This window comes from Plectropomus leopardus, chromosome 12, assembly GCF_026936395.1.
Source record: "Plectropomus leopardus strain MGB_pleo_1.0 chromosome 12, ASM2693639v1, whole genome shotgun sequence".
NCBI lineage: Eukaryota > Metazoa > Chordata > Actinopteri > Perciformes > Serranidae > Plectropomus > Plectropomus leopardus.
Genome location: NC_142187.1, coordinates 19,359,477 through 19,375,199, shown reverse-complemented (window position 1 = coordinate 19,375,199; position 15,723 = coordinate 19,359,477). Strand labels below are relative to the sequence as shown.

General features: G+C 39.3%; 1 protein-coding gene across 3 annotated transcripts in view; it reads left to right on the top strand.

Annotated features, from left to right (window-relative positions):
• The first annotated feature begins 2,683 nt into the window (after positions 1-2,683).
• The window catches only part of yeats2 (YEATS domain containing 2), a 32,949-nt gene continuing 19,909 nt past the window's right edge, over positions 2,684-15,723 (top strand). For 2 of the 3 annotated variants that reach the window (XM_042497846.2, XM_042497844.2), the window contains exons 1-12: positions 2,684-2,871; positions 3,311-3,416; positions 3,523-3,620; positions 3,782-3,874; positions 4,941-5,174; positions 5,303-5,421; positions 7,074-7,235; positions 9,927-10,038; positions 11,322-11,366; positions 11,448-11,616; positions 12,593-12,835; positions 13,927-14,094. In XM_042497846.2, coding sequence (XP_042353780.1) covers positions 3,317-3,416; positions 3,523-3,620; positions 3,782-3,874; positions 4,941-5,174; positions 5,303-5,421; positions 7,074-7,235; positions 9,927-10,038; positions 11,322-11,366; positions 11,448-11,616; positions 12,593-12,835; positions 13,927-14,094 — 1,543 coding nt within the window. In that variant the 5' untranslated portion in view covers positions 2,684-2,871; positions 3,311-3,316. Of the gene's footprint in view, positions 2,872-2,923; positions 3,020-3,310; positions 3,417-3,522; positions 3,621-3,781; positions 3,875-4,940; positions 5,175-5,302; positions 5,422-7,073; positions 7,236-9,926; positions 10,039-11,321; positions 11,367-11,447; positions 11,617-12,592; positions 12,836-13,926; positions 14,095-15,723 lie in introns of those variants that run through there. The other variant, XM_042497845.2, reaches the window with a different exon arrangement.

Here is a 15,723-nt window from a genome sequence, read left to right as displayed (position 1 = left end):
AAGATAAATACAGACTTTTCATTTTATTTGTTTGTTTTGACTCGATATAAAAGAAATCAGATTATTGAGCTTAAAGCAGCTTTTACTGTATATCCAGTTGTGATAGATGAAGCCGACCCAATCACTACTGGCTATTCTCATTTAAATTACCATCAGCACATTCACACCATATAAATGTGGACAATAAACCTGAAGTGATGGTACTAAATGATTGAATCCGCAGCAGCACAAAACCACACCACAGATTTCAGTGAAGACGCCACAGATTTTTAGTTGACAACAGACAACAAGAAATACAATATGAGTTTTTTCTGCAGCCATGTGTCTGATGAGTTTTTCCTTTCGTCAAGGGTTGAATTAATCATGTTGGCGATGTTTTAAAGAGCCATTGTGTTGAACAAGAAAACGGTGCAAGAAAACAAGCTTGAGAAACTCGTTCTGCAATAGACACTGAAGGCCATTTTGTTTTGTCCCAAGTTGTGATTTATATTCTCCATATTATGTTTCAATTTAATGAAAACCACAAACATTCCTCTCTGTTATGGGCACAGCAGTGTCTCTGCATTCACACTAAGCAATGTAGAAAGTGTGTGTTCATCAAGTGCACACAATTCACACACAATCAGAGACAGGAAAACACTGTATGTCCAAGTTTGTATCTGTGCATAAATTAATCTTGTTTATAAGACAATCAGCATTGGCAACGGTCTCACCTCACACTGACAGGCCACAAACGGGCATAAATTAGTTAGTTGGGTAAGTGGAAGGCTTAATTGTTGTAGTCATAATTCAGAAGATAGATTTAGATAAAGATGTCAAGTTGACTTTACAACTTTACTTTTGAACAGTGTGGAACTTCCTTGTGTTGCATGTCAAGTATCTTTTGCAAATGAGCCCTTTTTACAAATGTGGGCCAACCATGGACTTAAAAAAGTCAAGAACCAACAAACAAATACAGTATGTTCTTTTCTTCAGAAATTTGAGTGGAATAAATAGTTTATTCATTTTCATGGCATTGCAAGATAATAGTAAGAAATACATCTGGAAATGTGTCAGAATTACGAATAACAATAAATCCCCCCCCTTTTTTAACCACCCAGTACTAATGTTTTTGTGTTTCTCAAATTACACTTGTGTCTGTGTGCATAACAGAGTTTATTTTTGATAATGTAGACTTAACTAAGGCCACAATAGAGAGGCCCAAGAAAAGGAAAGTGAGCGAGAGCATGGTACGGCATGTGGAACTAATCCCACTCCTGATCATCCCAAATGTACCCATCAGAAACTTGTTCCACTTCTCTTCATGTGCTAGTTTTCTTGGCATGCTACCTGACAGTGTTGCCAAGCTTAAACATGTAAGATTGATAGCAGCAGTACATATAGATCTATAGTAGTATTACTCAATATGTGGCACGCTATGTGGCGTTGGTTGGCCCTGTCGGCTATTTTATGATTTACAAGGAAAATAAAATAATTCACGAGATTTTTTTTTGTTTTACTCTGAAAGTAAATACTGTGATATAGAGCATTAAATACCACGAATGTCCTAAATGAGTACTGCTGATCTTTGAGGAGCAGCTTATGACTTATCTGTCATACAGGCCTAATATCAATCCTTGTGCAAAGTTAATTTATTTAATAAATTGTGTTAATAAGTCAGTTAATTTGAAAAATAAAGAAATTCAAAGAAAGATGAGTTGTCAGCCTGTTAATGATTTATTTTAAATGATAAATAATGAATGGTTCTTAACTTTCCCTTGGCTTCCTGTCAATTTACAAAAGTGGCCCCTGGGCAAAGCAAGTTAGGTGGTTTATTCCTGGTCTGTAAGTACGACACTGGCTTAAACACAAGCACATGTTCTATGCCCATTTGTACTCATAATTTTGCCACACACATTATGGGTGGATTATGTGACACAGACATGCAAAAGGCCCCACCACCGCTCCAGCATAGGAGCAAAAGACACACACACTTTGTGGTGGTTTTGCCTCTTTTTTTAAATTTTGTTTTTGCTCGTCTTTGTAGTTGTTATGCATCTTTCTGTGGTTTTGTGTCTCCTTTGTAATTTTTTGTTTGCTTGTGGTAGTTTTCCTTCAGCTTCTAGTTGTTTTGTGTATCTTTAGATAAATTGTATTGCCTGATATCAGACAGAATTGTCAACTCATTGCACTGCATTTCTAAAAACAATCAACTCAAACTCAGCAGAGAGTGCAGATTCAAGGGTCTGGACCAAAGCAAGCAGCCTAATGTAACCTTTATTAGTTTAGTTTTACTTGCGTTTATTTTATTTTATTTTTATTTTATGTCAATCTGAGTGACATTTGCAGATGAAGGAACTTGGATGAAGGCTAGGGGGGTTCCCACACACTTGGGGCCCCAGGGCCTGTGCCCAGTAGCCCTGTTCAGTGATCCATCCGTCATACACATGAAAGGATTTCCAGTAAATCAGTCTTTTAAAAACTGATTTTAAAGGAGTAAAATACCTGAAGAGTTCTTGTGTATGATGACATCTTTTTTACTGATGAACTTTCAGAGCAGTAAACACCAAATGCATGTAAAACGTTTTTTTAAAAAATCATCACACATCCTTACTCCAGTTAACAATACAACATAAAGATAAAAATTCATATTATTCAGTGTTGCTCTTTGGTGGCATCACCTGTTTTGTAGAATAGTGGTCCCTGCTGCCTGTTTTGGTGAAGTGCACGGCTAACCCTCCACCACCTAGCTTACTAGTCCACCTCGAGATTTAGCAATTCACTAAACACAAGTGTGTCAGATAATCATAGCACAACGCAAAGGGTATGCTCTCACTGAATTAAAACACACGTCTCACAGAGAAACGTTGCTCCACAGCACAGGGAACTCCAGTAAGTTTGCATTTCAAACGGATTGAATCGGTGGCTACAAATGTGTGCTAACGTTAGCTAACATAGCAAACACGGGTAGCGGTTGCTAACGGTCCAGAGCTGCCGGCTACACGAAGACAGACTCGGATTTCTCTAAAAAGAGTTCTTGGTAAACAGTCTGGTGGTGTAATATTTAGCATTTTGTAAAAAATAATTTAATTGAAGGCACTGGTTTTGTCGAATAGTAGGGGCATTGTTTAAAACAGCGGTAGGTGTAGACGGTTTGCTAACCTATATTAGCATATGTAGCTAGCTAGTGCTAAAGTTAGCTTTGGGCATTAGCTTCTCTGCTAGCCGGCTAATACGATGCTAAGTACCATCACAACTGAGCATGGGAGCATGAATGTGACTAGCTAACGTTAGCTGTTTTGAATTTTTCCAATCATTTCTTCATTTGCAGGTAGCCATGTCGGGAATCAAAAGGAAAATAGAGGGCAATGATCCGGATTATGATGACATTTCGCTGGTCCAAAATAGTAAGAGAAACAAAGCGGCTGAACACAGTGGTGAGTTTATGTTATGAACCCTTGGACACCTGCTTTACATGTTGTGACAGCTAACAAGTAACTGCACTCTTCAGTGCTCTGATTTCTGTTCCTTCTGCCTTTTCAGCCCGAGAAGCAGCTGTACAGAAGATCGAAACCATCATCAGAGAGCAGTTTTCTTTGGAGATGAAGAACAAAGAACACGAAATAGATGTGATAAGTCAGGTATGTGGATGAGACTGGAAAAGTCTATTTTTTTCATTTCATTATGACATATTTTACATTTTTGCATCAGTAATGCAGAAAAAACTGTTGATACAGAAAAATGATGTATATTCACAGTAGAAAACAACATTTTGGTTAATTGTTTTCCCATTATCTTGCAGCGACTCAATGAAGCCAGGAGGATGATGGACAAGCTAAGGGCATGCATAGTGGCCAATTACTATGCCAATGCTGGAGTAACAAAGCTCTCAGAGGTAAATTCACACACATTTATGCTCAGACAGCTGTCAGCTGCATTAAAGCCCTGGTACAGTGCAGTGCATTGTTCCTATGTAAATTTAAGTAGCAATGTCTGGGCCTGAAAAAACTTTTGGAAAAATAAATAAATTCAGCAAGTTTTGGTAAAGTAGTGTAAATTTGCATAATAAAATCATAAATATCTAAATAGTATATGAGTATATGAATACTGTGTGGTGTTAATGTTTGGGCAGGTCAGTCATGTCACATGATGTTTTGTTGTGCGTGAGTTACCTAAGACTCTCACCTGAGATGTAGCTTCTGCTTCGTCCAGATGGAAATTCATGCAATGCATCAAACATGCAGCTAAGATCACCTAGCTCTCAGAACATTACAGTCGGGCGGTAAAAAGAAAATCAGATTGCATCACTGAGGACCCTTCACATCCCCTTCACCGTTTGTTTCAGCTACTCCCTTCGGCCAAACATTTTAGCGTACCTCTGGCCAAAAGGAGAACTTACAAGAACTATTTTATTCCTACCACAATAAACTTTTTAAACAAGGCAAAATAGTTACTACTTTTTTTAAATGTGCTTTTTACATGTTTTATTGATCTATGGAACTGTTGTGCTCTTTAATGTGAGTCTTATGGGTGTGAATGCTTTTTTTTCTCCATGTTGTCTGATTCCCTAACAGAAGGCAATTTTCTGTCACTATATGATAGACAATTAAGTTTTTTGAAAATCTTGATGCTTTGAATCATGCCAGAAAGGAATTCCAATTTATTTATGATTGGCTTCACTTGACAAGTTTAAGGTATGGAATAAGAAAGACTACAACCCGGGATGTGTAATATGCTGGCTGTGTAGTTAAACTTGTGACATATCAAACATGGGAGAGGCAGCGTTAGCAGCAATTCTAAAAAAAAACTAACTTAAAGTGCCAGGCTGCTGCTGCCTGGATCAACTCCTATTACTGATGTTTTTACTCCCCAAAGGCAATGAAAAAGTCATGGACATTTATTGGTAAAAATGTGTTTTAACCCTGACGGTAGCATCAACAACCTTTTCCTCTGCATCCTAGCATGCTTCTAAGAGTGACCCTGCCGTGTTGAACCATCCAGCCATCCGCCGGTTCCTGGAGTCCCCATCCCGGTCCTCGTCCCCTCTCAACCAGGGCTCTGAGACTCCGTCTCTGGCCCACTCTGAGTCCGAGTCCCTCTCACAACAAGGAGAAGGAGCTGAGAGGGATGGAGAGGGAGCATTGCGAGAGGACGGCAGCAGGCAGGAGCGCAGACCAGGGCGCAATACAGGCAAGGTGAGTTCAACTGACAAACATGATGGTTATTAGTTACTTGATGAATGCCAAGTGGTGTTGGCTTTAATCTTGCTTTTTCAAAATCTTTTATTAAGACTGTATTGTTCTCCATCATTTTTTTGTCGTAGGACACATTTGGCGTGCCGGTGTCTTTAGGAGCAGAGCAGAGGGTGACCTACCACAGTATTGGAAATGAAGCCTCTAGACTCTATGCAAAAAAGACAATCGTAGTCGGGAACGTGTCCAGGTACGTAACCAAACTAAGCAAAGGTTTAAATCACTCAAGTCATCTTTGTGACTTTCTATGTTGTTGAGCAGAAGTTTAGAGGTTAGGAGCCTCTTAGAAAGTCATAAGACTTTTAGACTTAGACTTAGACTTAGACACGTTTATTTATCCCACTTGTGGGAAATTAACTTGTCACAGCAGCCGTGTGTACAGAAAAAATATATAAAATATCAATATATACAAAATATAAAATATACAAAAGTGCAAAAATAGGCATGTATCAAAGAAGAAGAAAAAATGTACAGGTTTTAAATACAAAATCAAAGATATACCAGAAAAAAATTTAAAAATTTTTTTACTGTGATAGAAGAAAAAAACTATATTTCACTTAATTTGTTCTTCAATTTTAACTTCTTTTATGTGAACTGTGGAATAGGTTTCAGATCACAAATAGACGTTCCTTCAGTTTGATGGGTCACAAGTCAGAAAGTTTGAAAACCACAAGCATAAAATCATCAACTTTATATTTTAATAAATTTCTCTTTGAAAACCTTAGATATGGTATTTTGTCAGTCTGTTAAAATTCTTTAATATTCTTCAAACTGTTTATAACAAACAGTTGTCGGTAGTCATAGATATATACTGACATCACTAAGCAAAGTCTGAGAATATGTGAAACCTATGAATGAATTATAAGCCATCAATCGACTTCAGCTTGGGCAGGTAGACACCTTGAAGTGTTGTTGTAAATTGGAGAGTAATTTAAACATCACCACTTAATGGTTTGAAGCATCAAATATTCTTTGAATTATAGGCACAGCACAGAAAATAACTAAAAACTCAAAAATGTGCTTGTGTGTTTTGGCTGAAGTTGATCAGACTTGACGGAGAGGCTCACAGATAAATGTGTTTACGTATGATATGTGACTGTAGAACGTTAGATGTAATTTGCCTTTTGAGGGGGTGTTGTTTTGATAAAAACGTCTCTCACTCAACAGTTTTGCACGTGTGTTGCTGAACTAACATCTTTATTGAATTGTGTTGTTTTTGCATGACTGTGTGAACTGAGGATCTGAGCCATAATTTAGTTTTTCCTACAAGCCTGAACATGTTGCAGTTTGAAAATACCTTTTTATTCGTTCATGTATTTCCCCCTGGGCCTGAATTCATCTAGATAAATGACATTCCTCATGATCACTGTTTCAGTGTGATGCAAAGCACATGTTATTTCAGGGGAGTTTGATCGACAAAGCCAATGTTTCTCATGCACGCCAAATGTCTCAGAGGGCTGCATGGGAAAGTCATTTGATATGTGCTTAAGTTCATGTAACATAATAAGAAGGCTTAAACTTAACACATCAGTCATAGACAGTGAATAAAGGATACATGGGATTGGATTCATTGAAAATGATCCAGACTCTTTACTAATGTGTTGTTATATGCATTTTCTGACAGGTTATTTGTAATGCTGTCTTGAAATTTTATATATGAAATATTCATGAAAGATGTATGTCTCGTAATTTATGTGCTTTACGTTGAACTTTTGCTCGTGATGCATGCTGTCTGTCTTCCCTGATTCCTCTGTGCTTACCTATCTACATTATCTTTTACTTTTACCACCGTGAATTCTTTATTCCTTCTGGTTGTTTTAACTCTTTTTCTCCCCCTCGCAGGTACATTCCCCCAGATAAGCGGGAAGAAAATGACCAGTCTACCCATAAGTGGATGGTGTACGTCAGGGGCTCCAGGAGGGAACCAAGTATCGACCACTTTGTGAAGAAAGTCTGGTTCTTCTTGCATCCAAGCTACAAACCCAATGACCTTGTGGAAGTCAGGTTTGTGTGTGTCATTTTCTCTTTATATTTGAGACAGACAAAAGGCCTTTTTACACATGCACTGCAAACCTGAAACTATCCGGACATTTACCGGAGAAGTTGTACGTGAAAACGCAAAAGTCCAAATCAGTAGGATCAGACATTAAATAGACTTCCCCCTACCAGCTCTAAAGTACAAAGTCTGTGTAATCTCCAATTAAGCCCTTGTGTAAGTAGAGCAGGTAATTGTCTGGAAAATCCACAGTAAGTGGGCACGTTGATCACGTTTCTATCAACAGGCTCACACGAAACCGGAAAAACAAACATCTGATGATGACGAGGAATGGTCATTTACTTGAGGATGGCAACAAAAATGTCTAATACCCCTTTTCCACCAAATTAGCTCTGCTTCTTGAACCAGCTTCGTTCAGGATTCTTGGAACCTTGCTGCTATTTAGCGAACCAGCCAGCGTTTCCACCAGTCTTGCAGCGTAATCATGGATGTGTCATCAACAGAAAATCCTGGATTACACTGAATACCAGCGAACTTTGTTCTGTTATTACATATTTTTGTTTTTGCAGAACAAGCACAAACTAACAATTAATAAGACCACTGAAAACTCTTTTCTCAGATGATTTTTCACTTCACTTGTTGCTTACTCCACCCTCTCTTTCCAATCTGTAGAATATGACACGCCCACTATGATGTCACAATTTGAGCTTCAGGTCAAAGGAAAACTGCTACTTTTTGGTTTTAGCTGAGACCTAATTAAGCACAGGAACTGGAACAGAACCAGTTCCATGTTGGTGAAAAAGGGGTAAAACTGGAGAGATGATGAGATTTGGAAACTGTTGTTGGGTCAAAGCCAAAATGTCAGACAAATTTAAGGAATGGCAAAAGATCCTTTTGTTTATGACCAAATTACAAACTGGCTACATGACCATGGTGTAGTCTGCGTCATGTCCTGCTTCCTGCACGCTCTACCCAGGCGCCACCTCTCACCCCAAACCTAACAGAATTTCCAGCAGGAGAAAACACTTCTTAATGGACAGTCTCCTTTTGTGCGCTACATGTGTGAAAGCACTGCCCAGATCTGACTCATATGAGTGTGTGTTATCATAAGGGGTAAGTGATACGGCCATATAATGATATCACAATATTTAAGGGTTTTTTTTTTTGAGATAGCAATATTCATGGCAATTTGACAAAATACTGAAAAATATAAAATACATTTTGTTATTAATTTCAAGAACGTAGCGCCTGGATGCGTAAAAGGCTGTCTTTATCATCAACTGACATTAATTCAGATCCACCTCCGAGTGTAAAAACAGTCTGCTGATCACATTGTGTAACTCACACGCAGCAGCAGTTAGAACTGTCTGTTGATAAACAGTGCCCTCTTGTGGATATTTGTTAGACGACATCCTGCACAGTCCCCCTCAATCATAGCTGGAAGTAAAAAAAACAATATTTGTGTCTCAGTGATATTTACTCTAGCTAAATCTTGCTGATGGTTAGTATTTATGCAAATAAGAAAAGACATAATCATTATGCAGAATGTAAACACACATTATTAGGTGGAGTCTGTAGCATCACTTAGCACACAGTGAGTCAGACTAGAAGTAAACATTTACATGACTAATAGTGGGCACACCTATATGTGTAGTCACCCAAAAAAACATGCGTGTTTGCCATAGCCCAAAGCACTGAGGTGTATGGATTAGTTTTGTGCAGTTTAGTTTAGTTTTTTGCCTTTTTGCACAATTTAAAGTGCACAAAATGACAAAACAAACTACAGTGCTGGGAGAGGGAAAAAAACAAGTGGGCTGTGTGTGTGTGTGTGTGTGTGTGTGTGTGTGTGTGTGTCAATTACAATAACAACAGTTATTCAAAGTCATTCAAATTAAAAAAATGTAAATGTGTAATGTATAAAAAAATCTATGTAAGCATGTGTGTGGATGTGTAGGTGTGTCTGTGCGTGTATGCGTGTGAGTGTGCGCAGGTCTTTATGCAGGACATTGGTTTATAGACTCATTCAGGAGGAGTTATCTAGAAGGAGCAGAACTTTTGCCCTCAAGTTCTTTGATTAAGATGTCTCAGTTAAGTTTTTATCCTCTAAAAGTGGCAAAGGATTTAAGTTTGCCTGTGGCTTCTGAATAAATGATCTCTTTCATCAGTCAGCAATCCTTATCCTGAGCTGTAGCCTCCAGGCTGTTTCAGCTGACAAGGCACTCACGTTGCTGTAGCAGCCGCTCATAAGCCTTTTCTGACTGATTCAAGTCTTCATTCCCAGTGAACCCAACACAGGCCCAGTGCTCTCTGCTGACTCTCCACACAGCCTGAATGTAGATGAAGGGATGAATGAAAGTAGAAAAAACAAAAATGCATCACCCATTGGGTATTCTTGAGTAGACACAGAGTATGCATGCACACACACGCCCTTGCAAGTGCAGGCTGTCAGATCAGTTTCTGTTGTTTGGGAGGATGAGAAACTCAAGCTTCAAACGGGGTGAAGATGAGAGACCTTAAAGTCATTGATTTTAAAAGATTATTAACTCGGTCTTAGTCAAAGACCAGAGTTAGAGCCTCATTTTTTCCCATCTTCCTTTTTTTTTAACAAAGTTATTGTGCTGCATCCTCTGTATTTTTTCCCCTCCAGATTTCTATTTTGATGACTTTACATAAAGCTTTTTGAATGTGTTTGTTCTCAGTGAGCCTCCCTTTCATTTGACACGTCGTGGTTGGGGCGAGTTTCCTGTGAGGATCCAGATCCACTTCAAAGACCCTCGCAACAAACGCATTGACATCATCCACCAGCTTAAGGTCAGACCACATCATGGACCACATCATAAGTCACAGTTTTAACTGAGCCTCTTATAGATGTCCCGGTGTGTTTCTGATGTCCTTTGTGTTGGACTTCTGTACTTCTAGTGGTAAAATGCAAATTAAGCACTGATAATCTTCCATTGTCACTCTTAAGTTATGAACTTGCCCTACTTAATTGGTCTGAAATAGGCTTGGATGGAATCTATTTTTCTCAAACCTTCATACCCTCCTGGAATATTACCGGGGTATAGCGTATATGACAGCGATTTTTGTACATTCTGCAGGCTGTCTTGCCAATACACAATACACTTACAAGATGTCAATAAATGGTAATATTCTTACACCCATTTTCCTTTTTAAATAGAGAAACACCACCATAAACCTTCTAAAATCATGTTTCTCTCGTGGCGAAATCTGTTGTTTTTATTTTTGGCGCCCATGTCATCACATTAGAGCAGCCACACTGACAGTGTGAGCAGTGTTGAACAGCTGCAGCACATAGAGAAACAGAGTCTCGTCATTTTTGAGGTGCGTGTTTTCAGCAAAAATAGACAGTGAAAATTGTCTTCAGATAATTAGTCATAATAATTAATCAGCACTTTGGCCCACTGTGGTTGTTTTAAAGTGCTTTATAAATAAAGTTGGCATGGTATAATTATACTGATTCTATACCACCTTTTATCACAGTTTCAATGTCTCAGTCTGTCACAGACTTGAGGAAATGCAGATGTATGTTTTACTCAATTTTTTCTGTTTCTGTATCAAAATAAAAGCCCTCTGACAATATCTCTATTGACAGAATCCCTTCAGTTGTCGACACAAGGCCTTTCACGGTGAAACATTAGCAGAACCATGTTGCTGACAATGCAGTAGCTTGCACAGCTTCATAAATGAGTGGAGTATTGGCTTTTAATTGTGGAAATACAATAATTGTAACAGTAGGCAGCTCTGCAGCAGGGCCACAACAAAAGACGCTGTGAACACACACTGCTCATGCATGTGGTGTGGCCTGGGCTTAACATCCTCAATACAGCCTCTCTAGTATAAATTAATAGAAAGACGAGGGTCCGTATTTATGACGCCATTACAATCACACCGTCAGAATTTCTTAATACCCTTGTATATTGTTCTACTGTGATACCGACTGTGCCTAGTCTGGACACGTTTTAATAAATGTAAACAACATATGATTCAGAGTTTAGTTATGTTTTGATATATATTGTTGTCAGAGAACTTAAAATAAAAATCTTTATTTTGTCCTCTCTGTTTTTTTCCTACAGCTGGACAGAACATACACGGGGCTCCAGACACTCGGGGCAGAAACTGTAAGTTATAAATGTTCATGTGCAGTAACTTTTTTTTTTTTCTCAGACCTTTACTCTGACGATGAGCTATATTTGTTCCAGGTGGTTGATGTAGAGCTCCATAGGAACTCTCTTGGGGAGGACTATATCCCTCAGCCCTCTTCCTCCAAGGTGACTCACAAAGCAGCCAGCCCCACGTTGGCTTCCTCCCTGGCCCAAAGTTATGGACGCTCCAGTTCCCCCATCTCACATGATTCCAGTGTAGACAAAGGTATGCACACAAATTTCGATTGATTATCAAAAAGTATACTTACACTTTTGAAATTAAAGGTCACCATTGGAGTTTTTTTTTACCATAAGTAACACTGTCTTGCAATGTTTTTACCAGTGGGTCCCCATTTATAGGGTTCCCACAGTCATGTAATTCTTGGAAAATGTCTGAAATTTGAAATACTGTTCTCCAGTTGTTGTCTCTGCTAATGTTATTCAATGAACACATTTGTCAATTCAGTTTTGTGAGAAACTGAACTGTGACCATAACTTTTGATTAGAGGCCTTAATGTACGCCACCTCGCTGTGAGTGTATATTGGACTTAAGTAGACAACATGATTTTTATGAAACATTCTCTATACCCAAGTACCCCCCCCCCGCTTTCTCTGTTACAGTATACTAATATTTATTTAATGATAAGCAGGGTTCTCATCAGGGCTAGGCAATATTACTTACAAGTAATATCTCTATATGTTCGAGAGATGCAATATATATCTTGATTTATTATTATTTTTATTTTTTCTTAAAACAGCATAACTGTTAAAATTAACTGTCTGATGCATATGATCATACCAGTGTGATCATTCAAGTAATCTATCGTAATTTATATAGTACATTGTAGGGGGGGCTTTAATGTAATGTATAATGTATTTAAAATCAATTTTCTATGAAATACAGTTTGCAGGGTTTTTTTCAGTAACAAAGTTGAAGATTTTTTGAGTTTTCGAGTCAAGTTGCCTTTTTATGAGCTGTAGCAGAGTGACAGGAGTTTGTTTTACCCTAAAAGTCTTTGATCCCATCAGTCTTGCTGATTTTAGTCAACCAAACCAGACCGGGTTACAGTGCTGTCAGAGTCTCTCTTGTACCGAATACATTTTATCAATACATCTGCAACTTGTTCACAGAATGAGTATCTTAACTCCAGGTGAGGTTGAAAGGGAGAATAAGTCAAAGACCCTCTCCCATTTCTGATTAGGTTTCATCAAAGCAGAGATGGGGAGGTCTGCAGGTGGCCATAGCTCCAGCCTCACTGCCGGTGAACGCACCCCAACCCGACCCAAAGCTGGCGACAGGATCACATTGGGTTCCCATGGCAACTCGGCCTTCCAGCCCATAACAGCAAGCTGTAAGATTGTCCCACAAGGACAGCCGCCAAGCCCTGCTGAGTCTCCCGGGAAATCCTTCCAACCAATCACCATGAGCTGTAAAATTGTTTCAGGTAAATGTCTCCTCCTAGTGGCAATTGGACAGTGTTTCTAAAAAAATATTTCATAGTTTTTGCATGTTCCTTAACACTTTGAAAAATTTCTAGAGAGCTCTTTTATTTCAGATTTACCGTAATGCAGCTAATATATACCTGCATTACAGTACACCTCTAACGAATGCTGAGAGCAAACACATAACTGGATATCTTGATATTAACCTTTGTCAGAGATCATATATTCACACTATTGTTTTGTCTTGTGTATTTTGCACACTTTGCTCTCTGGTATTGATGTCCATTCTCCTCTTGGTCTAATTATTTAAAATGCAGGCATTGTTAGGAATGTGCTCTGCTGCTCAGGGGGGAACAGGATTTTCTCATGAGTTCCTCCGGGCACGCATTTGCTGTTCTCAGCAAAAATTGTAGAAATGGTCTCTGCAGAAAATTTAAAAAAATGTTTCTACCTCATTTGACTTCTTTAAATCTACATCACAGATAGTTTAATGTAATTTGCCAGAAATTCATTTAGTGCCAACTTAAACAGCAGTAGTGTGAGTGACATTACTGGTAGGCTGCTGGCACAACAGCCACCAGGAGGGAAAGAATAGATGTGATATATAGGGCTGTAACTAACTAACCAAAGAAAATGATGGTTGACTAAAATTATACCTACTTTTCAACCAATTGAATGGTTGATGGGGCACACAAAAGGTGTGTCATGGAGCTTAGCATTAACACTTATGGAAAGTAAACTCTGTTCAGGCCATGACTGAAAAATAAATGTGATCTCTAATTTAATCCAACCTAAAAATAAACTGTGCACTGTAACACTTTTCCACAGTCACAGTGGAGAAGGGGTGAGACCAACCGTCATATAGGACAAATACAAGTACTAAACAACAACTGCCTATTTTTGGCGGGTACATGGCCTTATTACAGACAGACAGACATTACACCCGCGATTGTCTGACCAATGAAAATTTGGTTGGATAAGAGATCAACCAATTGACCAGAAGTTTACAGCCCTTGTAATTTACATCTTCAAAGATATTTGTTAACGTATCCCAATTATTTGTCAAACAGCCTGTGTACTTTCTCCCCCGCAGGGTCTCCCATCTCAACCCCGAGCCACTCCCCGCTGCCTCGAACACCCACCACCTCCACCCCTGTCCACAGCAAGCAGAGCTCTTCATCAGTCCTCAACAACCCTTACATCATTGTTGACAAGCCCGGCCAGGTGATCGGCATGGCTTCTTCATCTGCCGCCTCCACAGGTACACATCTCCTACTCAGTGTCAAAGTGCTGCTTGAAATCGGAAGTGGACCTGCAGCGAAAATGAGAAGCGGTGTCTGAGCCGCCCACATAGAATATAAAAATGGCTGTGAGAAATGCACTCTGTAGCAGAACAAATGATGAACTTCCTTACTCTCCCTGAATTTCTCTGTCTTTATTTTGGTACTTTTTGTTGCTTGTCCTCTTTCACCCCCTATCGCTTTATCCAGCTCTTCTTCCTCTCTTCTATTTTTTTTCTTTGTATCTGTTCCCGTGTCTGTCTTTTCTTCCCTTTTTGCAATCATACAGTATGACGTGTGGTGAGCCAGCAGGATGCTTACGGGATGAGAAGTTACCATGGTGACTGAGCTGCTTTGTTTAATGGCCAGATTAGTTGGATGAGACCCCACGCTCAAGTCAAGTTTTGTGTGTGTTTGTGTGCGTATTTCCTTGTGAACAAGGTGTGCAATTATCCGCGAAGATGAGTGCACTGACAGGTTAAGAGATTGTGCACTTGATGTGTGCGTCACCCCATCATGGAGCAGAGTCATCTTACATCACCAAGGCTATTGCATTTACTTCCTCACATCAGCAGCGTCAGTTCATATTCCACTTGGGAGCTCTTTCCCCGAGATTGCTCATTCTTTCTCACCCACTCAGCCACTCCCACTCTTCCTCCACAAATGCAAAAGCTCAACCAGATCTGGCAGTAAAGTTGGAGTGCCAGTAAGTGAGGTTTTATCAAGCGGGATGATGTGGGTGTTGTGGCTGATTCACCAATCCTGGGTTAAAACAGATTTTAAGGGACGAAACTTGGTTTCTTGGCTTCAACGCCCACGCTGAGTAACCCTGAGAGGCAACTGTCACCTCACAACACAATGGTCTTGATGTCTGTGGAAAGGATGGCAGGAGCTGCAGTAAACCATCACCAGTACAGTTATCTCCAGTGTCCAAACTTTTTGACTCACCAGGCAAAGGGGGCTGGTAGATGAAAAAAACTACAGGCTATGCATATTTGTTTACAAGCTTAAATTGCCTTTTTTTTGTTTCACATGAACATTAGTTTCAGTACATTGTATTCAGATAGTAATGTGTTGAATATTAACTTAAAGAAAGTAAAATCCATCTGGTAAGCAGTGATGCAGTCAATATGTCTTGGGCTTTTGTCAGTGTTAAAGTACTCAAGATTGAAGACTCACTTTTAGAGGGTCTCTGTCTCGTCTCAGAATCATATGCATTTTGACTCGGTCTTGTCTAGGTCTCGAACATAGTGGACTCCGGATTTTAAGTCTTGGTCTCGGTTAGTGTGGTCTTGACTACAACACGAGCTTTTGTTGTGGAAAGTAAGAACAAATGCACTACCGCTGACAATGTGGGACACATTATTTAGTTTGTCGTCTGTGTTTTTTTATTCATCACCGTCATAAGTATGGGCTCAAATCCAGCTAGCAGCAGACCGGCAGCAAGTGATATTTCAAGGGATCAGTTGAAGTCCCTTACAGTAAACGGTGCCTCAGAACTAGGAGGGCTCGACATTTTTTTCACATGTTGGTACAAACATCTACCTGTCAGTGTAGCCATGATTTACTTGCGTAACAAAAAATCGATCCACATTTGGTATTTGGTGGGT